The 24749-nt window shown below is 39.8% G+C and overlaps 1 protein-coding gene across 1 annotated transcript in view; it reads left to right on the top strand.

The window, feature by feature from the left end:
• IL23R (interleukin 23 receptor) overlaps positions 1 to 24749 on the top strand; it is an 87892-nt gene that overhangs the window by 50424 nt on the left and 12719 nt on the right. The window contains exons 8-9 of the mRNA XM_028832665.2: positions 14278 to 14367; positions 15534 to 15636. Coding sequence (XP_028688498.2) covers positions 14278 to 14367; positions 15534 to 15636 — 193 coding nt within the window. The remainder of the gene's footprint in view (positions 1 to 14277; positions 14368 to 15533; positions 15637 to 24749) is intronic.

Genomic DNA, 24749 nt, shown 5'->3' with positions numbered 1-24749 from the left:
ATCTTACAGACGGGGTTTCACCATATTGGGCAGGCTGGTCTCGAACTCATGACCTCAGGTAATCCACCCATCTTGGCCTCCCAAAGTGTTGGGATTACAGGGGTGAGCCGTGGCACCCAGCCAGGGAATTATTTTCAGTACTCAGTATCAGTTCTCTTTTTTAAAAGTTAGTTTTTAATTGAAGGTGTTCTGTCAAGTTGATACTGTTAACAATTCATAGGACTTTAGATGCCGTTTTATAATAGTCAGAATTTAGTTGATAAGCCAATTATTTTTTAATGAACTCTATAACTGCCTAGCAAGATTATGCAAATTGATAACTACCTACAAAGTACTACTGTATATAAGCTTGTTTGATTATGATGTCAACCACATTTGGTAGTGTAATTAGCGCTACTTTACAAAAGCAGAAACTGGGCACGACCTGCTAAATAGCACATTGCTAGTGGGTAATGACACCTAAACTATAACAAAAGTTTTCTTATTCAAAATATTGAACTGCCTGGCTAGCTCAGTTGGTAGATTATAAGGCTCTTAATCCCAGTGTCAAAAATACTGTGCATTTTCCCCACCATCCCTTAGCAATTTCATTCTTTAATTTCAGGGAAGCAGAGGAGCAGCTTACTTAAGTGTTCTAAGTATAGGACTACAAATATTCTTCTTTAAACATAAAAGTCTTGGCCGGGTGTGGTGGCTCATGCCTGTAATCCCAGCACTTTGAGAGGCCAAGGCGGGCGGATCACCTGAGGTCAGGAGTTTGAGACCGCCCTGGCCAACATGGCGAAACCCCATCTCTACTAAAAATACATAAATTAGCCGGGCATGGTGGCAGGTGCCTGTAATCCTAGCTACTTGGGAGGCTGAGGCAGGAGAATCTCTTGAACTCGAGAGGTGGAGGTTGCAGTGAGCCAAGATCGTGCCACTGCACTCCAGCCTGGGCCACAGAAAGAGACTCTGTCTCTAAATAAATAAATAAATAAATAAATAAAACAAAGATAAAAGTCTTAAGCTTCAGGTAGAAGGGAATAGGAACACCCAGTTTAAATTTAAAGTCTGTTTCCTAAGGAGAAAAATCACTTAAGAGACAAAATTACCAATTAAAATTAAGTACCCCTGAAAACTTGGATTTATCAAAGTTTAACATGTTAGCTAAGAGAAATCATAGACTATTCTCTTGGTACAAATTCCTTTCTAAGACACGTTACATGAGAAACAGTAAAGGTATGTTAGGAAAAGTGCTCATATTAAATCTCTTTGGAAATGTACCTTTTTTTCTGTGTGTAAAAGCAATGTAAGTTTATCGTAGTGTGCAACCTAAAAATACCCACTATTTACATTTATTTAATTTAATACTAGTTTTTCCTATGCATTTTTTCAATGGGTGGGGCTGTGGTGTATATGCTATTTTATATCCTGGTTTTCTTACTTAATCTACCCTGCTAAGTTTTTGAAAACTGATTTCATGGCTGCACAGCATTCCTGTTTATGTATGTACTATAATTTATTTAGGCATTTCCCTGCTTAAATAACATCTAGGTCATTTCCATTTTATCTATTATCAATAAACTTCTTTGCATAGCTTTGTATATAAATGGTCTTTATTCCTTTAGTTCTAAAGAGGAATTATTGCATCAAGAGTTAGGCACATTTTAAGATGCTGATGTATGTTTTCAAACTGCTTTTTAGCGAATCTTTAATATTGATTGCTTTTTAAAAAGGGATCTCTGAAAAGACAGTCATTCACAAAATACTCATTTAGCCTCTACCATGTGCTAGGCATTTTTAGATCCTTGCAGAACCTCAGTGAGCAAAGGAAACAAAATTCCCTGTCTTGGAGAAGTTTCCTTCTGGAGAAGACACACAGTAAAAATCAAGCATAATAATTATGTAAATTACATTGCATCATACATAAAGATATAAATGAAAGCAGTAAGAATCAGACTTCACAGCTGAAGAGTGAATTGCCTCACAATTGAAAAAATAAAATGATATCATTTCTGTAATTCATTATTTAACCAACTTGTTTGATAATGAGGTTTTTTGGCCAGCCAGACTCTTCCAGTACTTAAAGGTTTATTTATGAAGAAACACAGCCCAGGCAATAATGCCTCTTCCAAGCAGGACTTTCCTGAGTTAGTCTCTAAAATTCTGACATGTGTATTACTGAATTGATTCATCTCAATACAATGTGTTTGCAAAATTCTGCCTACAGCTAAGACCAGAGGACAAATCCTAAAGTGGGTATGGCTTGTCCTGCAGCCTCAGCATTCTTATTCTTTTGCATGGCTTTCCCTCTGAATAGTGCCTGGCTTGGCCATTAAAAACCTGGTCTCAGAAATGAACCAAACCAACTCACTTATAATCAAGTTTAATGACTTATTCTGGTTTTTTTTTTTGTTTGTTTGTTTTTTTTTTTACTTAGAGTATTTGGACTTTAATAGGACAAACAAAGCCTTATGCTGAAAAAGAAAATCAATCCTCCAGAATACCCATTTATTCTATCTGGTATAATAGCAAGAGACCAATTAACAGACTGAATCCCAGGGTGACTTCAGGATAATAATTAAAAATAGCTAACATTTATTGGATGCTTACTAGGTGTTGGGCATTTCGATAAGCATTTTACATATGAATTGTTCTTTCTTTATCACTGCAGCTCTATAAAAGGAGTATAATGATTATCCCAGTTGCACAGATGAAGACCATATGGCCCAAGCAGTTTTGCCAAACATTACAAGGCTGGTAAACGGTAGAGCCAGGGTCTAACTCAGGCTATGGGATTCCAGCACCCATGTTATTTATAGCTCTGCTAGTCTCCTTCCTAAGAGACCTAGTAGGGTCCTGCATCTGCCCGCCAAACAAAATCGTTCACTGCACATTAGCTAGTAATAAAACTATGCCAACAGAGCTTCATTTCTAATGCAGTGTTTGTTATGGAAATGCAAATGCATGAGAAAAGAACCAGAAGATGCTATTGACTACTGTTACTTTGGCATGAATACAAGATGTGGAAGCAGATTTGGGGTAGGTGATGAGAATGAAACCATAGTACTATAGGAGGTTTTGGATAGGATAGGTAAGAAAGGGGCAGTCTGAGATGAGGATAAACGATAGGTAAAAAAGGTGGTCTTAGCCAAGACAGGACCATCACGGGCAATTCATCATGTGCTTTACCAGCTAGTTATGGGCCGTCTAGAAAGCACTGTTTCTCATAGGAGGGTCTGTGGACAATCTACATTAAGAATGCTTAGGCACTTTTTTTTTGTTTTTGTTTTTTCTTGAGACAGTCTTGCTCTGTCACCCAGACTAGAGCGTAGTGCACCATCTCAGCTCACTGCAACCTCCGCCTCCTGGATTCAAGCAATTCTCCTGCCTCAGCCTCTTGAGTAGCTGGCACTACAGACATGTGCCACCACACCTGGCTAATTTTTTTTTGTATTTTTAGTAGAGACAAGGTTTCGTCATGTTGGCCAGGCTGGTCTCGAACTCCTGACCTCAAATGATCCCCCTGCCTTGGTCTCCCAAAGTGCTGGGATTACAGGCATGAACCACTGTGCCTGGCCTGAATGCTTGGGCACTTCTTGAAGTACAGATTCTTGAGCCCTTTGCCAAGTGATACATCTGCAGTGACGTGTAAGAACCATTGCTGTAGAGGTCAGACACACTCTTTAAGAGGGAAGTGTCATAAAAGACAACATAGGGAATGGGCAGAAAATGTGGACAGAAAGGCAGTGTGGATATGATTGCCCAAGTCATCGAAATGGGAGAGTTCCCTGACCCCTGTCGCATATCATGTGGCTCATCTGTTTGGCCAAGGCACCTGCTCACATCCCTTATGGGAGGGGGAGCACACAAACGGGCAGGTGTAGGAGCTGGGGCGAGCACCTTGGGGCTTCAGCCCCACAGTAGCATCTAGGGGTGGATGTCTGCGACTCCCAAAGCCCAAATGGAAATGTGTTACAGTGCACTATTTTAGCTTTGCTGTCCGTAGACAGCTTAACTGTTAACCAGCTCAGTGCCCTCTTGGTATCCAGGTCCTTGTCCAGTGTCCAGGAAGAATCGGGTCACACACCGATTTGAAGGATGAATGTGGGGGTTTTATTGAGTGGTGGAGGTGGCTCTCAGAGGGATGGATAGGGAACGGGAAGGGGGATAGAGTGGGAAGATGACCTTCCCCTGGAGTTTGGCTGTCCAGTGGCTGATCTCCTCTCCGAATGTCCCCAACCGAACTTCTCTTGGCATTCAGATTCTCGTTTTCTTCTCTCCTTCTCTGCCGAGCCATTCTGTCATTCTTCTGCTCTTCTGTTTATCTCTCTGTCTGCTTCTGGAACCTGGGGTCTGGAGTTTATATGGTTACAGGATAGCGGGGCATAGTGGGCCAAAAGGCAACTTTTGGGCATGAAAACAAGAATGCCTGCTTCTATTTAGGGCTGTGGGTGTCCAGGCTTGAGGGTGGGACCTCTGCCAGGGAACCACCCTCATTTACTCAGTATTTTCCTGTTTCCTGTCTGTATCACCATAGCCTTAGTAGTAGTGGTTTGGGGGACAGAAAAGGGTGGGCATGTGAGAATCTTAGGCCATTATCTCTAGTACTATCTGGTCCCCTCTCTGTTTCCTGTTTCTCCTGAGTCACTGGCCACCCCAGTCCACCTGGGTGTTACAGGAACCCCGCAAAGCACAGGATACAGGACTGTTGTCGTAATTAACCATCACATCACACGTGACCCTCTTCTGCCTAGAACGCACCCTGTCTCTGGATGTGAGGTTTCAGCTGAGATCATGAGAACCACTGAGAGCTGCTGAAGTTAGAGCTTCTGATCCACCAATCTTGATAGCCACTGTAATACTGCGGTTTTTCAGCATTGCAGAAAGAGCCCCAAAGGGGAAAAGACAATTTGTCAGTGTAGAAAACCAGCACTGAAAATGTATAAGTCAGTCATCTACATTTGCTACTACTGACTTTAAAAAGGTGAAAAAACAATGGCTAGCCAGGTATCTTTTTCAATTCTGCATTGTAATATAGGTCCCTTTTTAACGAAGAAAAGATACAGATTCTATAATCCCTTTAACAGGTTAGAGGCCTGAGGGAAGGGCAGTCACATTTCACGATGACTAATTAACTTGCTTGAATTGCTACTTGCCATAGAAAAGTTTCCCAGATAAATCATATTGCTCTTTTTTTTCTTTGACAGTTTTCCAGAGGGAGGCAAGTGTGAGCAAGATATTAAACATTTTGCTTTACTCTCACAAAACAGTATTAGTTGTTGCACTGCCAGTGGCTCCTTAAAGATGCTCATTAATTTTTCAGGTTTTTAAGTGGCTAAAAGGGAAAAAGCAAATATTATGTCAATGGAACTAAATATTGGTGCTATTAAATATAATGCAAATTAGATGATGCCACACAGAATGTATTTTTCAAACATTTTATTATTTGTAATTAGAGATTTGTGAATTGTCCACATAGAGATGGGTTCTGAACTTGTAGACTCTTTGTTACTAACCCATGTTAAACAGACACAGTGTTTCTTGAAATACTAATCACTTTACACTTTTCATTTGGATTTATTTAACCTTCTTCAGGTCCTGCCTCTAATAAACCACCTAGTTCCTGCAGAATAGGAAACAATTCAGAAGAGTTCTGTAATTTCCCTGAAGTTTGCAACCTATTAGTACAGAAAAAAGAACATTCCTTCCTTCCTTCCTTCCTTCCTTCCTTCCTTCCTTCCTTCCTTCCTTCCTTCCTTCCTTCCTTCCTTCCTTTTTAGACAGGGTCTCTCTCTGTCACCCAGGCTGGAGTGCAGTGGTATGATCTCAGCTCACGAGATCTGGGCTCAAACAATCCTCTCACCTTGGCCTTTCAAGTAGCTGGAACTACAGGCATGCACCACCATGACCAGCTAATTATTTTTCTTTCTTTTTTTTTCCTTTTTCTTTGTAGAGACAGGGTTTCACCATGTTTGCCAAGTTGGTCTTGAACTCCTGGACTCGAGCAATCTGCCCACCTTGGCCTCCCAATGTGCTGGACTCACAGGCAGGAGCCACCATGCCTAGCCTATGATTATGCTTCTTCTTGAAGTCATCATCTTCTGTATTAGTTTCCTATTACTACTGTCACAAATCATCACAAACTTGATAGCTTAAAACAACACGAATTTATTATCTTATAGTTCTGGAGGTGAGAAATCTAAAATCACAATCACCGGACTGAAATCAGGGTATCAATAGGGTTATGCTCCTTCTGGAGGCTGCAGGACAGAATCAGTTTCATTGCCTTTTCTAGATTCTAGAGGCTACCTACATTCCTCAGCTTATGGCTCCATCCTCCATTTTCAAAGCCAGAAGCATAGCATCTTCCAATCTCTTTCTCTGACTCTCACCCTTCTCCCTTCTGCTTATAAGAACTCTTGTGATTTTACTGGATCAACCCATATCATCTAGGATAGCCACTCCCTCTCAATTCCCTTTTACCTTATAAGGTAACTGACTAGAAAGAACAAACTCAATTTCTCCTGCTGTACAGTACTTTTACAACACAGGTCACTTCTGTGACCTCTGGTTACCAACATGTGTGTGGGGATTTCTCCCCCTCAGCAACAAATTCTCTAGCAGATTCTTTGAGCGACATCAGCTGGGTGTCCTCTAAGTTAATTCACTCTGGCACTACCTGCCTAGACATAGTGTCAGATCCTACAACTCCCACCTCAGATGCCAGTCTCAAGTAATAGGTGGTTACCTATACTTCCATCTGATTGGCTATAGGGTTTGTTTGTTAGGGTTTTTTTCCATGACCTTTTTTTCTGATTTGATCAGTTTGCTAGGATGTCCCACAGAACTTGGGAAAACACTTATAATTACTGGTTTATGATAAACAGCATTACAAAGGATACAATCGAACAGCCAGATGGAAGAGATGCAGAGGGCAAGGCATGTGGGGAGGGGTATGGAGCTTCCATAGGCTTTCCAGGTGCATCACCTGCCAGGAACCTCCAGGTGTTCAGCTCTCCTGAAGCTCCTAGAACTTAAGCCTTTGGGTTTTTCTGGAGGCTTCATTACATAAGCATGATTGATTAAACCACTGGCCATTGGTGATCAACTTAACCTTCAGCCCCTCTCCCCTCTTGGAGGTTGGGGATGGGTTGAAAAACCCCAACCTTCTAATCATGCCTTGATCTTTCCTCTGAATAGCCCCCATCCTGAAGCTACATAGGGGCTGCCAGCCACTAATCAACTCATTAGCATACAAAATAACAGTTATCACTTTGGGCATTCTGAGGATTTTAGAACTTGTATGCCAGAAAAGCAGGATGAAGACAAAGTATGTACTTCATAATATTATAGTAACCTATTCACAGATTCCAGGGATTAGGTCACGGACATCTTTATGACACCGTCATTTGTCCTGCTACATTTCCCTACCTCCCCAACCACTACCACCAATTGCAGTTTTTACTGGTCAGGGTGCTTAGGTGTAAGCAAAAGAAATCAAGCCTGGTTATCTTAAGCAGAAAGAGAATGATTAGAAAGGTAGCTGAAAATCTGTAGAAAGCCTGGCAGAATTGGCATGAGCAGGATCCAAGTGAGAGCAGGAGCCAGAACCACAGCCAAAATCACAGCCTAGGAAAAGTCTAGCGAGGACCCTGCAGCTGACACTGATCACTGCCACTGCCTGCCCTGGTGCCACTGTCACTGTATCCTGGATACAGCTATGGTGCCCACATTGGATTCTAAGTGGTTTCCTGAAGCCCTGTGTCACCCCGTCCACATTCACAGCCTGGGTGTTAGGGGAGGGGCATCTGGTTGCAAGGTTTAGGCCATTTGCTTGTAGCCCTACTGCCTCTCGGCTTTTTTAGGATGCCCACAAAGAAGTATATCCTAGTGCTGGGCAAATAAAACATGGCAAATGTCCACTAGACTATTCAGATTGGAGCATGCTATGCCTGGAGAGCAAGGGTGTACTTCTGAGGAATCTGTTGACCACTGTGTAGACTTGGAAGCTGTCCATTGTTTCATATAGAGTTTTGCTACACTTTGACATCAGACCTTCTCTGTATGGTCCTTGTCATTTAGAAAAATTTCCTGGGTGGCTACTGCTTTTTGCCTTTTCCTCCTCTTTTTCTTTCTTTTTAACAATGTAACTGCCATATGTAGATTTCTTACCTTCTCGCTACATACCAAGCACCTACAGCCTAGGAATATAGGAAGGAAGATAAACCCTTGAATATGTCTATGTGTACCCTGCTACCCTTATATACACCGCTGACGCTGTAATCCACTAAATGATTCATTGCTTGACTTGTTTTTCAAGGTGTGGTAATGAAATTGTTCTGACACATCGTTTTCCCTGCCCTGGGCTTCTGGTGCCTATTTGATATGTTGGCATTAGTTTTGCCTTGCTAATTGACATACTCAACTCTTTACCCGTGGCCCGATAATGTTGAATTCTGACCACAGAGCTAAACTGGCCTGGCTTGGAGAAATGGCATTTAAATGCTGTGAAACAGCTGAATTATTAAAAGGAGATTCGAAAGAGAGAAACCAAAAGAAGGTATTTGTGTTTTGAGAAAAATAGGAGGGAGGGTGGGGTGAATCTTCAATGATTTAAAAAAAAAAATCCTTTGTCTCCTTTAATATGACTCCTCTTTCTTGAGTATCTAGAACCTCCTGAAAGGTCCAGAAAAGTTCATGTGTCTGCTCTAATCAAAGCCTTTATGATGCAGGTCTTGGTTAGTGTGGTTTCAACATCAAGATTGGCACGCGCAAAAGTAAATCAAGAAACCTCAGAGATGTCTACACCCTTTGGCTCAGTAATTCCTCTTGTAGAGATCTGGCCTTAAGAAATAATCCATGGAAAGGAAATTTATGTACAATGATATACATCCAAAACCTAATTATAATAGTAAGAATTTGGAACCAGTCTAAAAGTTCAACAATAACAATAATTAATGCCGATTAAGGTTTTATTTGTGTAAAACATGGTACTAAGTGCTTGATATGAACTGTCTCATCAAAACTCATGACCTCACTGCTTTTATCTAATTTTACAAATGAAGAAACTGAGTCACTGAGAGGTTAAACAACTTGCCCAGGGCCGTGGAACTCCATCTGGTAGGGCCGGGACTTGGACTGAGTTTTGTTTGAGTGTGCAGTTGGTGTTTGAAACCACTGAGCTATACAGTTTCTCTGTAGGGGTATGATTGAATAAATACAGTAAAACATGATGAAATATTAACTAGCCATAGCATCATAGCATGATGTTTTGAACAATTTTTAATACAATGAGGAAATTTTTATTAAATAATATTGAATAAGGCCGGGTGTGGTGGCTTATGCCTGTAATTCTAGCACTTTGGGAGGCTGAGGCAGGCAGATCACCTGAGGTCAGGAGTTTCAGACCAGCCTAGCCAACATGGCAAGACCTCATCTCTACTAAATGTACAAAAATTAGCTGGGCATGGTAGCGTGCACCTGTAATTCCAGCTACTCAGGAGGCTGAGCCTGAAGGATAGCTTGAGCCCAGGGGATAGAGGTTACAGTGAGCTAAGACCACACCACTGTACTCTAGCCTGGGTGATGGTGTGAGACTCTGTCTCAAAAAAAAAAAAAATTGAATACAAAAGGCAAGACAAAACATTTACTAAAGAGTATGATCTCCACTAGGCTACCGATATACACAAAAGACTGTTAACATATTTTTTTAAAATAATAGTTTCTAGTTGGCAAACAAATATAAAATTGTGTTATCTTCTCCATACCCTTCAATACTTTTCAAGCATCCTGTAATTAGCATGTATTACTTGTGTAATAAAGGAAAGTAGTCGGTTTTAAGAAGAAAATAACTCTACGCTAGAAGATTTAAAGCATCAGTGCTAAATGGGTTAGCACAGTAGGGCTTGTGGGGTTGAGAGCCTCACAAGGCCAGGCAGCCACAACACACCCTGGCGAGCCCTCAGTGGAGCAATGCTAAGTCTCATCCTGGGAGAGGCTGTTTGCAGGGCTGACTCTGCTGCCCACCCTGAGCCATCCTGCTGTGGAAGTGAGTTATTAATTTAATGAGATCAGCACAGACTACCTGTCAGAACTGGATGGGAATTTCCACTCTTCACTCTCTACCTATGTAACTCTGAGCAAGTTATTTATCCATTCTACTCTTTTGTTTCCTTATCCGTGTGATGAGGACAATAATATTGTCTGTGTGATTGGGTTGTTGTGAGTATTACATGAGAGAAAACATGTAAAGTTTAGCATGTTACCTGAGATATAATTAATACTCTTTAAACGGTCACTTTAAAAGGATGACAAAACACACTTTGCCCCATGGTCAATGATATGGTTTGGCTGTGTCTCCACCCAAATCTCATCTTGAATTGTAGCTCCCATAATCCCCGTGAGTTGTGGGAGGTAATTGAATCGTGGGGGCAGTTACACTCATGTTGTTCTTGTGATAGTAAGTTCTCATGAGATACGATGGTTTTATAAGGGGCTTTTCCCCCTTTGCTCCACACTTCTCTGGCCTGTCATCATATAAGACATGCCTGTTTCTCCAATCGCCATGATTATAAGTTTCCTGAGGCCTCCCCAGACATGTGGAACTGCGAATCAATTAAAACCTCTTTTCTTTATAAATTTCCCAGTTTTGGCCAGGTGTGGTGCCTCACGCCTGTAATCCCAGCACTTTGGGAGGCTGAAGCAGGTGGATCACCTGAGGTCAGGAGTCCGAGACCAGCCTGACCAATATGGTGAAATCCTGTCTCTACTAAAAACACCAAAAAAATAGCCAGGTGTGGTGGCATGTGCCTGTAATCCCAGCTGCTTAGTAGGCTGAGACAGGAGAATTGCTAGAACCCAGGAGGCAGAAGTTACAGTGAGCCAAGATCATGCCACTGCACTCCAGCATGGGCAACAGAGGGAGATTCTGTCTTAAAAAAAAAATCCAGTTTTGATTATGTCTTCATAGCAGTTATGAAAACAGACTAGTATGGTTGATGTAGAAAGAAGAGCTGAGGTGATGATTTGGCATCATCCTTAAGATACAGATAGAATATATTATTACTAAAACCAGGTCCCTCTGAGTGGATTTGATTAAACTAGCCTGGTGTTTTGGTAGGCCAAAAAATATAGTTGTAATGCTTTAAATTTTGTCCAATAATAAGAAACCATATTTCTTGTTTGCAATCACTCTAAATTCCCACAGGCACATTGTCTTCTTGTAAGACTAAAGTTTGATGCCAGTGTGTATAAGTTTTATAAAAAATTCTTCCCAAATTAAAGATAATTTGGATTTTTTTATTATATTCAAGTATGTCCTGTGAGATTAATAGGCATAAGTTAATATTCTGTTGCAAGGACGGAACTGTCTCATTATGGATGTAACACTATAAACACCAAATACAATAAGATATCATGAAGTTTTTTTTTTTTTTTAGCAAATTAGGCAATGCACTGATGACAGAACTGATATAAACAACAGTTTCCAGTCATAAAGGCTCTGTGCGTGTGTGTGTATGCACATGTGTGTGTGTGAGATTCTGTGCTTGTGAATGCTTTTGTATGTTAAAATACTTGCAAATACCATAAAACACTAATAGCAGGTAGATTAAAAGGGTGGGATTAGGGATGGTTCTTTTTTTCTCCTTTTTATTTCTCCTGTTGAAAATTTTTCTGTACTTTAATTACCACTTTTACAAAGATGTTAAGTATAATTTAAAAAGAAATGACGTAGCCACGTGGTGGCAGTATTCCATGAAGAATGTAATCTACATAGCTTCGTTTCAGTCCTGTGCCTAACATTGGCTTGATTTCTTCTCCGACAATTGTGTTTATAAATTGTCTTATTTTAGATAACTGATTCCTTGTGAAATTTCCCTCTGAGAATTAAGCACCTCTTATGAATGACTTTAATTTAATGCACCTGGTTAATTTGGAACTATGATAACAAATAGATTCTAAAGGAAGATTGTATTTATTCCCTGTTTGGGCTAATAAAATCCTAGTCAGATATGAACATTGTTTTTATATGATGCAAATTAATAACTGAATGAGGTTTCATTGCCAAATAACCACCTGTAGTTTATACAACAGAATTACATTAACCTGTATTAAAAGCCAACACCATATATTACTTCTAAATTAAAAATGCTAATTTTAAAATAATAAAAGTGAAAACAAAAATACTACAGCAGCATATGCTGTAAGCCCATGATCTTGCTAAATTGAAAATTGTGTTGCCTTTTAATGTAGTATTTTTACTCTTTTTTTTTTTGGAGATGGAGTCTTGTTCTGATGCCCAGGCTGGAGTGCAGTGGCGTGATCTCAGTTCACTGCAACCTCTGCCTCCTGGGTTCAAGTGATTCTCCTGCCTCAGCCTCCCGAGTAGCTGGGATTACAGGCACCTGCCACCACACCCAGCTGATTTTTGTATTTTTAGTCGAGACAGGGTTTCACCATATTGGCCAGGCTAGTCTCGAACTCTTGACCTTGTGATCTACCTCCCCCCCCACTCATCATCCCAAAGCGCTGGGATTACAGGCATGAGCCACTGCAACTGGCCAGTATTTTTATTCTTAAAATTTCAAAATAATGGAGATTCAGACTCCTGCCTGAGTTCCCTGCCAATGAATGTTGGCCTGTAAAGATACCACTTTAGATGAATAAACCTGACTGTTGGCCATCAGGCATAACCTTGTTCCCTCAGAGTTTGGTGGAAACATATACCCACGGAGCAAAAGAGACTTAGACATTGAGAAGCCAAAAAAATTTCTGATTTGTCACAATTCCCGGTGAAACATTTTCCTCTTGCTGTAGAGAAGCCAGAATAAAAAAAAAAAAAAAAAAAAAAAAAAAACCCACAGGAAATAACTTTTGGCTTTTCTGATGTTTTCATCTCCTAAAATTCCTCAACCATTGTTCTCAGAAAACTACCCTCCTCACACTTATGCCTGCACCCCGAACAGCTTTTTTTTTTTTTTTTTTGAAATGGAGTCTCCCTCTGCCACCCAGGCTGGACTGCAATGGCGCAATCTAGGCTCACTGCAGCCTCCACCTCCCGGGTTCAAGTGATTCTCCTTTCTCAGATGCCCAAGTAGCTGGTATTACAGGCATGCACTACCACACCCGGCTAATTTTTGTATTTTTAGTAGAAACAGGGTTTCACCATGTTGCCCAGGCTGGTCTCAACTCCTGGCCTCAAGTGATCCACCTGCCTCGGCCTCCCAAAGTGCTGGGATTACAGGCATGAGCCATTGCGTCTGGCCAGACCAGCCTTTTTCAAAAATTTCTGAAGCCCCATAGGAACCTTTTCATTGGAAATGTAGGATCCTTTTCTCAAAGACAGTCACATGAGTCACATTGCTCCTTATACAAGCCTGTGATATCTCAGCCTCAAGTTGTGATTTCTCCCTGCCTCCAAAAGTAATTTTTTTAAAAGAAAAATTTGAGCACTGAAATCAGAATGACAGAATACACAGGGCTTGAATCAGTCTCAGGGATCCAAGGCTTAGAGCCATCTTCAGAAATGTCTTCTGCCAGTTGGGAGAATTGTGACCTTGAAGTCATTTCTGTCAGCTTTTAATTATCAGGAAGGGGAAGACCGGCAAGGCTGCACCAGGACCCCTTTGAGTTCAGACTGAAAGTAAGGTGCCAGGATTATTCACTCTGCCTTGGTCAGAAGCATTCATTAGCAGTGTCCTGACAGCCTTTATAACTAGACCAGGCTGCCAGGATCTTTGCCAGCGGGAAGAGAGCAGAGAGAAGTCATTGGTGACATCCCACGCCGGTGTTACAACACCAAAGTGCCTGCTAACCAAAATTAGGTTTCTTATGAGGAGCCAGGAGAAGGTGAACAGCATCTCAAAGATTGTGCAAAGGCAAAAGTGACACATCTTGGAGACCTTCAAGGAAATCTGAACCTTATTGCACCATCAATTGCAAGGAATCAAATAGAGATCAGTTATCGTGCATTTTTTCTGGCTCAGTAAAATAAAACTCCTTGGTATTTGCCACCTAGAAGCCTCATGAAATTAGTGGACACACCTTGAAGTTTTACAACCTAGGTAGATTATAATTGCCCTTGCAGTGTTTTCTCCTTTGAGATTTACCCAATTAAATAAAAGGAAGAAAAGACACACACTCGAAGGCCATTGCTTTTATACCACCCTTCAAGTCCATTAAAGTTATTGGTTTACTTTAGTCCTCTCTAAACAAGGGAAGAAACTCTGTTGGGAAATTTGGCAAGCGGAGTGCAAAATGTAAGAAACTGATGCTCTTTCCTTTTGGTTTAAGTTCCCCAGGTCACATCAAAATCATCCCAACACAACACATGGAATTCTGGGCTAACAGTTGCTTCCATCTCCACAGGACACCTTACTTCTGGTAAGAAAATACCACTTAGACTTTTTGAGTAGTCTTTTAGTAATTGCCCATTTTAACCCATCATACTGAAAAAATCACATCAGGTGTTAAGTTTCTGGACAATAAGATATGCCTTATGCCCTCCATAGGAAAATGTAGACAAAGTACAAAGATCTGCTTAAAACTGAATGTAAGAAGTGGCTTAGGTGGATTTTGCCAGATTTTGCAATAGATTGTACACATTTAAAAAATTTATTTATTTATTTTATTTTATTTTTTGAGACAGAGCCTTGCTCTGTCACCCACGCTGGAGTGCAATGGTACGATCTCGGCTCACTGCAACCTCCGCCTCCCAGGTTCAAGCAATTCTGCTGCCTCAGCCTTCTGAGCAGCTGGGATTACAGGCATCCACCATCATGCCCAGCTCATTTTCGCATTTTTGTAGAGATGGGGTTTCACCATGGTAGCCAGGCTGGTCTTGAACTCCTGACCTCATGTGATCCACCCACCTCAGCCTCCCAAAGTGCTGGGATTACAGGCGTGAGCCACCGCACCCGGCCACATTTTTAATAGCTGCTAGGGCTCAAGACCCAAAAACTTCTTTCAAAACAAATTAGTTACCTATCTTGTGCTAGGACTTCTTGAGACATCTTCTTCAATCTTCAAAACAACCCATGAGATAAGTGTTATGCATCTATTTTATAATGAGGAAACTGCAACTTAGGAAAATTTCATGAGCAGTAGATTTTGAAGAATGATGACAAATTTCACACATTCTATCTCACACAAAAAGTTAAAAAAAATCAGTATGATTGTGACCAGCTTTAGACATTGTTACAGCAGTCGGGAATTCTCACCTGTGTCAGACAAGCCAAATGAAGTTCACCACTAAGAATTTACATGAAATTTGCATGCACAAGCTGACCACATTTGCTAGATGCACTTCTAAAAACCCACTGACATCAGATACATGTAGCCCAGCTTTCTCAAACAAAAAGTTGTTTCCTGGGGTAGTTGTGCACTCTGGAAAAACAGTCACTTTGTGGCCCAAGGTGAAGGTTAATGTTGCTTCCCCCTACCCTTTCTCCTTTGAGACCTTTGCTTTGAGCAGAGTAGACAGAATCGTAATTCTGGTATCACGTGAACACTAATACTTGGTTAAAATTATTTTTCTTTCCTTTCATTAGACAACAGAGAAGACATTGGACTTTTATTGGGAATGATCGTCTTTGCTGTTATGTTGTCAATTCTTTCTCTGATTGGGATATTTAACAGATCACTCCGAACTGGGTAGGTTTTTGCAGAATTTCTGTTTTCTGACTTAGACTACATGTATATGTGTCACCAAAATTTAGTCATTTCAGTTGTTTACTAGAAAAATCTGTTAACATTTTTATTCAGATAAAGAAAAATAAAAGGAACAATGTTTAATAAGTACTTACCCATGCCAAACTCTTTACAGATTTCTTTCCTTTAATCCTCAAAACGACCCTGCCAGAAAAGCTTCCTGATCTATTTTGCAGATGACTTAAATGAGGCTTAAAGAGGCTAAGTCCTCAGCCCAGGATCACTGAACACTAAGCCCTGAGGCCAAACACAGCTGATATTAAAGCCCATTTCTCTCCTTTACTACACGGCCTTTTCCATTGTGCCTCAAATTTACCTACAGTGCCTGGATTTTTGAGAGTGGTGAAGTCACAAATTGCCTTGTTTTAAAAGAAAAACTTCAGTCAAATTAAATTTAAAGGAGTTTAATTGAGCAATGAATGTGTGAATTGAGCAGCCCCCAGAATTACAGCAGATTCAGAGAGACTCCAGGGATGCCTTGTGGTCAGAGCAAATGTACAGACAAAAAAAAAAAAAAAAAAAAAGAGAAGTGACATACAGAAATCGGCAGTGGAGTACAGAAACAGCTGGATAGGTTATGGGTTGGTGTTTGCCTTATTTGAACACAGTTTGAACACTTAGCAGTCTATGAGTGGTTGAAGTATGGCTGCTGGGATTGGCCAAGACTCAGCTATTGTTACAGACACATACTACTAAGTTAGGTTTTCAATCTTGTCTGCCTATTAGGCTAGGTTACAGTTCATCCACAAGGACTCGAATATAGAAGTATGGAGTTCTTCTCAGATCATATTCAGTTTGCCTTAATAATTCCCCCCTTTTGATGATTTTCTCAATTTTGAGAGACTGACCAAAACTTTAGTCATTGATGTCACTATCACCATTGTAAATGTACTTACATGGTCTTGAAACCCACTGGGAAACAGTAGAACAGTGGGTTCTGTAAGGTGGGAACAAGGACTGAGTAGAAGGTACCTTCTTATGCTGAAACATCCTGTTTATAGGAGAAAAACAAAACCTGGTCTGTTCTAGGATCTATGTGTTTCCTTAAAGTCTTAGCTTGATTATGTCGTATTTAGCATGAGCAACTCCATTTTGTTTTGGTTTGGTCTGTTGGAGTCTAGTGCATGAGCTCAGTCCAAAACAATGGCCTCCCATAATTTTGTTTTAAAAAAAAATCCCCGTTTTTGGTCAGGTTCTCACTTAGGTGAGAGTATGACCAAAACTTAGGGCCTCAGTGCCACTCTCAGTTACCATCATTTTGGGTTTCTGGTCTCAGTGTGTAATTCATAGGTTACGGTGTCCTGATGGTCACACATTTCTTTTAGCTCTTGTTATTCCAGTTGAAGAGAGACCATTTGACATTCTAGAGATAGCTGCTTGTAAACATTTAAAATCTTTGAGAGAATACAGTGTACCAGGGAGATTACTATTAGGACTATTGGGAGAATAATACTAAGAGTCTGGAGCATGTTCTTTACCCAGGGTCCTCACAAGCCAAACCAACCATCTAAAATCAAATACATGAAAGAATGAGCTAGACGAAGAGTCTACTCACTTAACTAAGTGATTTTTTTCATTAATCCCCTACAACTGAATCACTATAAATACCCGATGTTTTCTCCATAGGCCATAAGTGTCAGCAGCTGTTTAGCCAATACTTTTCTGTTTGGCCAATTATACTATTTCACGTAACTTTCACAAGAGAATTTAAAGTTTGTTGTGTAACCATAGCCTTTACAGTAGAATCTGCTATAGAACCTATCATGAGGGATACATTTCTAATCAGTGCCTCTTTTACCTCAAAGTATAGAAAAAAAGACCTAACAAATGATGTCCTTCTAGAAGAGTGAAGGCCTCCTGGCAATGTTCTCTTTAGCCCATGATGTGGGTTAAGAGGAATGAATCAATGTTCTGTTTCTGACTGATTATGAACTCTTAAAATTTCTCAGCTGCATTGGGCCTTCATCTTTTATCCACCAAAGTATAACGTTATCCATGTATAAGGCTGGCTGCAAAATCCTTCACAAATAAACATATACCCCATAATACACACATAACGGAACTCCTTTTCACTTCTACTGTTCATAGAGGCATAAGCAAGAAAAAAAAATATTCAAAGGTAAGAGTCTCATGATAGCAGAGAAGTCTGAATCCATGATTTTGGGATAAGCTGCTCACATTAAGCACGCTGTCATCTGGGGAGAAATTGTCCTGGTTAGCTTTACCTTAAGGGTTGCAATGGGTGTGGAAGGACCCTTCTCAGTTGTGAGATTATGAAAGTTGTGGGACCTCTGAAACTGAAGTTCAAGGTCCCAAAGTTTTGCTGTAGTGTGGATGGCAAGGACAGTCTTTCTCTAATGTTCTCAGAAGATTCATTCTTTGGGTTCTAGATTGTAAAGGGGTGGATTGTCCTCAGTGAACCATAAACAGCTTTTTTTAACCATGTAAAAATATACTGTAGCATAACAATCTACTATTATAACATCAGTCTTCTTGCATGGGAAAGCTTTCATACAACCAGAAAATACGCATTGAAAGTGACAATTGAGTGAAATCTCTTACAAATATTTAAATGTCTCATCAAGTAGCCAAATGTACTTGAAGCTTTGATTGTTTTCCCAGGAATATGGGTTTGACAAACCAAACATTGTTTATAAGCATTTTAGTAGTTTATAAGTCACCACGCAAACATATTTAATTTGGATCATTTTATCTTTTCCATTACGAGTCGCGGAATGCAGAACTTTTAATAATAAAAGCCTGAAGGACTCTGGAAGGACAAAGTGACCATCTTGGTTCTCCATAAGTCCATGCTTAAAAATGGGTTTATGTCCTCTTGAATACCAGTTGTTTCTCCAATTTAGGTGCATAGCACTGATAACTGATGAGTTATCATAGGTAATTTGACGTAGATCATGGAGTTTATTCAAATTGTATATCTAAACAATTTTAGTATTAGCTGATTTAGCATGCTGATTTCTGTTTTTTTTTTTTTTTTTTTTTTTCTTATACTTTAAGTACTGGAGTACATGTGCAGAACGTGCAGATTTGTTACATAGCTATACATGTGCCATGGTGGTTTGCTGCACCCATCAACCCATCAAGGACATAACCCATGCAAAGGACATTAACTCATCCTTTTTATGGCTGCATAGTATTCAATGATGTATGTGTGCCACATTTTCTTTATCCAATCTATCATTGATGTGCATTTGGGTTTGTTCCAAGGCTTTGCTATTGTGAACAGTGCTGCAATAAACATACACGTGCATGTGTCTTTATAGTAGAATGATTTATAATCCTTTGGGTTATACCCAGTGATGGGATTGCTGGGTCAAATGGTATTTCTGGTTCTAGATCCTTGAGGAATTGCCACACTGTCTTCCACAATGGTTGAACTAATTTACACTCCCACCAACAATGTAAAAGTGTTCCTATTTCTCCACAGCCTTGCCAGCATCTCTTGTTTCCTGACTTTTTAATGATCGCCATTCTAACTGGCATGAGATGGTATCTCATTGTGGTCTTGATTTGCATTTCTCTAATGACCAGTGATGATGAGCTTTTTTTCATATGTTTGTTTGCCACATAAACATCTTCTTTTGAGAAGTGTCTGTTCACATCCTTCACCCACTTTTTGATGGGGTTGTTTTTTTCTTGTAAATTTGTTTAAGTACCTTGTAGATTCTGGATATTAGCCCTTTGTCAGATGGGTAGATTGCAAAAATGTTCTCCCATTCTGTAGGTTGCCTATTCACTGTGATGATAGTTTATTTTGCTGTGCAGAAGCTCTTCAGTTTAATTAGATCCCATTTGTCAATCTTGGCTTTTGTTGCCATTGCTTTTGGTGTTTTCATCATGAAGTCTTTGCCCTTGCCTATGTCCTGAATGGTATTGTCTAGGTATTCTTCTAGGGTTTTTATGGTTTTAGCTCTTATGTTTAAATATTTAATCCATTTGAGTTAATTTTTGCATAAGGTGGAAGGAAGGGATGCACTTTCAGCCTTACGCATATGGCTAGCCTGTTTTCCTAACACTGTTTATTAAATAGGGAATCCTTTCCCCATTGTTTGTTTTTGTCAGGTTTGTCAAATATCAGATGGTTGTAGATGTGTGGTGTTATTTCTGAGGTCTCTGTTCTGTTCCATTGATCTATATATCTGTTTTGGTATCAGTACCATGCTGTTTTTGTTACTGTAGCTTTGTAGTATAGTTTGAAGTCAGGTAGTGTGATGCCTCCAGGTTTGTTCTTTTTGCTTAGAATTGTCTTGGCTATGTGGGCTCTTTTTTGGTTCCATATGAAATTTAAAGTATTTTTTTCCAATTCTGTGAAGAAAGTCACTGGTAGCTTGATGGGGATAGCATTGAATCTATAAATTACTTTGGGCAATATGGCCATTTTCACGATATTGATTCTTCCTATCCATTAGCATGGATTTCCATTTGTTTGTGTCCTCTCTTAATTCCTTGAGCAGTGGTTTGTAGTTCTTTTTGAAGAAGTCCTTCACATCCCTTGTAAGTTGTATTCCTAGGTTTTTAATTCTCTTTGTAGCAATCGTTAATGGGAGGTCACTCATGATTGGCTCACTGTTTGCCTGTTATTGGTGTATGGGAATGCTTGTGGTTTTTTGTGCATCAATTTTGTATCCTGAGAGTTTGCTGAAGTTGCTTATCAGTGTAAGGAGTTTTGGGGCTGAGACGATGGGGTTTTCTAAATATACAATCATGTCATCTGCAGAGACAATTTGACTTCCTCTTTTCCTAATTGAATACCCTTTATTTCTTTCTCTTGCCTATTGCCCTGGCCAGAATTTCCAATACTGTGTTGAAAAGGAGTGGTGAGAGAGGGCATCTTTGTCTTGTGCCAGTTTTCAGAGGGAATGCTTCCAGTTTTTGTCCATTCAGTATTTTATTTGCTGTGGGTTTGTCATAAATAGTTCTTATTATTTTGAGATACATTCCATCAATACCTAGTTTATTGAGAGTTTTTAGCACTAAGGGCTGTTGAATTTTGTCAAAGGCCTTTTCTGCATCTATTCAGGTTATCATGTAGTTTGCATCTTTAGTTCTGTTTATGTGATGGATTACATTTATTGATTTGCCTATGTTGAACCAGCCTTGAATACCAGGGATAAAGCTGACTTGATTGTGGTGCATAAGTTTTTTGATGTGCTGCTGGATTCCGTTCACCAGTATTTTATTGAGGATTTTCGCATCGATGTTTATCAGGGATATTGGCCTAAAATTTGCTTTTTTTGTTGTGTTTCTGCCAGGTTTTGGTATCAGAATGATGCTGGCCTCATAAAATCAGTTAGGGAGTATTCCCTCTTTTTCTACTGTTTGGAATAGTTTCAGAAGGAATAGTACCAGCTCCTCTTTATACCTCTGGTAGAATTCGGCTGTGACTCCGTCTGGTCCTGGACTTTTTTTGGTTGGTAGGCTATTAATTACTGCCTCAATTTCAGAACTTGTTATTGGTCTGTTCAGGGATTTGACTTCTTCCTGGTTTGGTCTTGGGAGGATGTATGTGTCCAGGAATTTATCCATTTCTTCTAGATTTTCTGGTTTATTTGCATATAGGTGTTTATAGTATTCTCTGATGATAGTTTATATTTCTGTGGGATTGGTGGTGATATCCCCTTTATCATTTTCTATTGCATCTATTTGATTCTTCTCTTTTCTTCTTTATTAGTCTTACTAGTGGTCTATCTATTTTGTTGATCTTTTCAAAAAACCAGCTCCTGGATTCATTGATTTTTTGAAGGGGTTTTCATATCTCTATCGCCTTCAGTTCTGCTCTGATCTTAGTTACTTCTTGTCTTCTGCTAGCTTTTGAATTTCTTTGCTCTTGCTTCTCTAATTCTTTTAATTGTGATGTTAGGGTGTTGATTTTAGATCTTTCCAGCTTTGTGATGTGGGCATTTAGTGCTATAAATTTCCCTCTACACACTGCTATAAATGTGTCCCAGAGATTGTGGTATGTTATGTCTTTGTTCTCACTGGTTTCAAAGAACATCTTTATTTCTGCCTTCATTTTGTTATTTACCCAGTAGTCATTCAGGAGCAGGTTGTTCAGTTTCCATGTAGTTGTGTGGTTTTGAGTGAGTTTCTTAATCCTGAGTTCTAATTTGATTGCACTGTGGTCTGAGAGACAGTTTGTTATGATTTCCATTCTTTTGCATTTGCTGAGGAGTGTTTTACTTCCAATTATGTGGTCAATTTTAGAATAAGTGTGATGTAGTGCTGAGAAGAATGTATATTCTGTTGATTTGGAGTGGAGAGTTCTGTAGATGTCTATAGGTCCTGCTTGGTCCAAAGCTGAGTTCAAGTCCTGGATATCCTTGTTAATTGTCTGTCTCACTGATCTGTCTAATGTTCACAGTGGGGTGTTAAAGTCTCCCACTATTATTGTGTAGGAGTCTAAGTCTCTTTGTAGGTCTCTAAGAACTGACTTTATGAATCTGGGTGCTCCTATATTGGGTGTATATATATTTAGGATAGTTAGCTCTTCTTGTTACATTACTCCTTTTATCATTATGTAATGCCCTTCTTTGTCTCTTTTTATCTTCGTTGGTTTAAAGTCTGTTTTATCAGAGACTAGGATTGCAACCCCTGCTTTTTTTTTTTTTTCTTTCCATTTGCTTGGTAAATCTTCCTTCATCCCTTTATTTTGTGTGTGTCTTTACATGTAAGATGGGTCTTCTGAATACTCACACCAATGGGTCTTGATTCTTTATCCAATTTGCCAGTCTGTGTCTTTTAATTGGGGCATTTAGCCCATTTACATTTTTTTTTTTTTTTTTTTTTTTTTGAGACGGAGTTTCACTCTTGGTGCCCAGACTGGAGTGCAATGGCGCAATCTTGGCTCACTGCAACCTTCACCTCCCAGGTTCAAGCAATTCTCCTGCCTCAGCCTCCCTAGTAGCTGGGATTACAGGCATGTGCCACCACACCCAGCTAATTTTGTATTTTCAGTAGAGATGGAGTTTCTCCATGTTGGTCAGGCTGGTTGCAAACTCCCGACCTCAGGTGATCTGCCCGCCTAGGCCTCCCAAAGTGCTGGGATTACAGACATGAGCCACCACACCTGGCCTAGCCCATTTACTTTTAAGGTTAATATTGTTATATATGAATTTGATACTGTCATTATGATGTTAGCTGGTTATTTTGCCCGTTAGTTGATGCAGTTTCTTCATACCATCAATGGTCTTTACAATTTGGTATGTTTTTTGCAGTGGCTGGTACTGGTTTTCCTTTCCATGTTTAGTGCTTCCTTCAGGAGCTCTTGTAAGGCAGACCTGGTGGTGACAAAATCTCTCAGCATATGCTTGTGTGGAAAGGATTTTATTTCTCCTTCGCTTATGAAGCTTAGTTTGGCTGTATATGAAATACCAGGTTGAAAATTCTTTTCTTTAACAATGTTGAATATTGGCCGCCACTCTCTTCTGGTTTATAGTGTTTCTGCTGAGAAATCCACTGTTAGTCTGATGGGCTTCCCTTTGTGGGTAACCAGACCTTTTCCTCTGGCTGCCCTTAACATTTTTTCCTTCATTTCAACCTTGGTGAATCTGATGATTTGTGTCTTGGGGTTCCTGTTCTCGAGGAATGTCTTTGCGGTGTTCTCTGTATTTCCTGAATTTGAATGTTGGCCTGTCTTACTAGGTTGGGGAAGTTCTCCTGGATAATATCCTGAAATGTGTTTTCCAACTGGGTTCCATTTTCCTTGTCACTTTCAGATACACCATTCAAATGTAGATTTGGTCTTTTCACATAGTCCCATATTTCTTGGAGGTTTTGTTTGTTTCTTTTCATTCTTTTTTCTCTGATCTTGTCTTCTTGCTTTATTTCATTGAGTTGATCTTTAATCTCTGATATTCTTTCTTCTGCTTGATTGACTTGGCTATTGATACTTGTGTATGCTTCACAAAGTTCTTGTGCTGTGTTTTTCAGCTCCATCAGGTTATTTATGTTCTTCTCTACACTGGTTATTCTAGCTAGCAATTTGTCTTTTCTTCAAGGTTCTTAGCTTTCTTGCATTGGGTTAGAACATGCTGTTTTAGCTCAGAAGAGTTTATTACCCACTTTCTGAAGCCTACTTCTGTCAATTCATCAGACTCATTCTCCATCCAGTTTTGTTCCCTTGCTGGCGAGGAGTTGTGATCCTTTGCGGGGGAAGAGGCATTCTGGTTTTTGGAAATTTCAGCTTTTTTGTGCTAGTTTCTCCCAATCAAGCCAGTGGATATTAGCTTGCTGGGCTCCATGGGGGTGGGACCCACTGAGTCAGGCACCAGAAGGAATCTCCTGATCTGCTGATTGTGAAGACTGTGGAAAAAGTGCAGTATCTGGGCTAGAGTGTACCATTCCTCGCAGTACAGTCTCTCATAGCTTCCTTTGACTAGGAAAGGGAAATCCCCCGACCCCTTGTGCTTCCCGGGTGAGGTGACACCCCACCTTTCTTAGGCTCACCCTCCATAGACTGCACCCACTATCCAACCAATCCCCATGAGATTAACTTAGTATCTCAGTTGGAAATGCAGAAATCACCGCCTTCTTCGTCGATATCTCTGAGAGCTGCAGACAGGACCTGTTCCTATTCAGCCATCTTGCTAGCTCTCTAGCATGCTGATTTTTCATGCTGGTTTAGCATGAAAATCTGGCAGAGTATTTTCATGGTATTTAATTAATTTTTGTTCTACTTCAGTTAGCAGTTTTATAAACCAGTTAGTCTTTTTATTAAAGTTTTAGGGATTCTTACCCAGTCTAAATGATATGAATTTAAAGTTATTAGAAACCTGTATTCAAGAGTGCTTTTTAGGGTCCTTTTTATCCTTTCATGAACTTTCTAAAAGATACCATATTCTAGGATTTTGCGTGTTTGTGAAGCTTTCAGAAATTGCATTAGCATTAAGTAATTAACTTAATGTAATGACTTCAAATAGTGATAGTTAAAAACACAGTTCACAAGGAAATATGGTTATCTCTGTGGTCTATGATAACTTAACATAATAACCTTAACTATGATTGAAAGGATATATTGAGACAATAGAATTTTAGAA

The sequence above is a fragment of the Macaca mulatta genome, chromosome 1, assembly GCF_049350105.2.
Source record: "Macaca mulatta isolate MMU2019108-1 chromosome 1, T2T-MMU8v2.0, whole genome shotgun sequence".
NCBI classification, from domain to species: Eukaryota; Metazoa; Chordata; class Mammalia; order Primates; family Cercopithecidae; genus Macaca; species Macaca mulatta.
The sequence above is the reverse complement of the archived record's forward strand: the minus strand, read 5'-3'. Positions and strand labels throughout refer to the sequence as shown.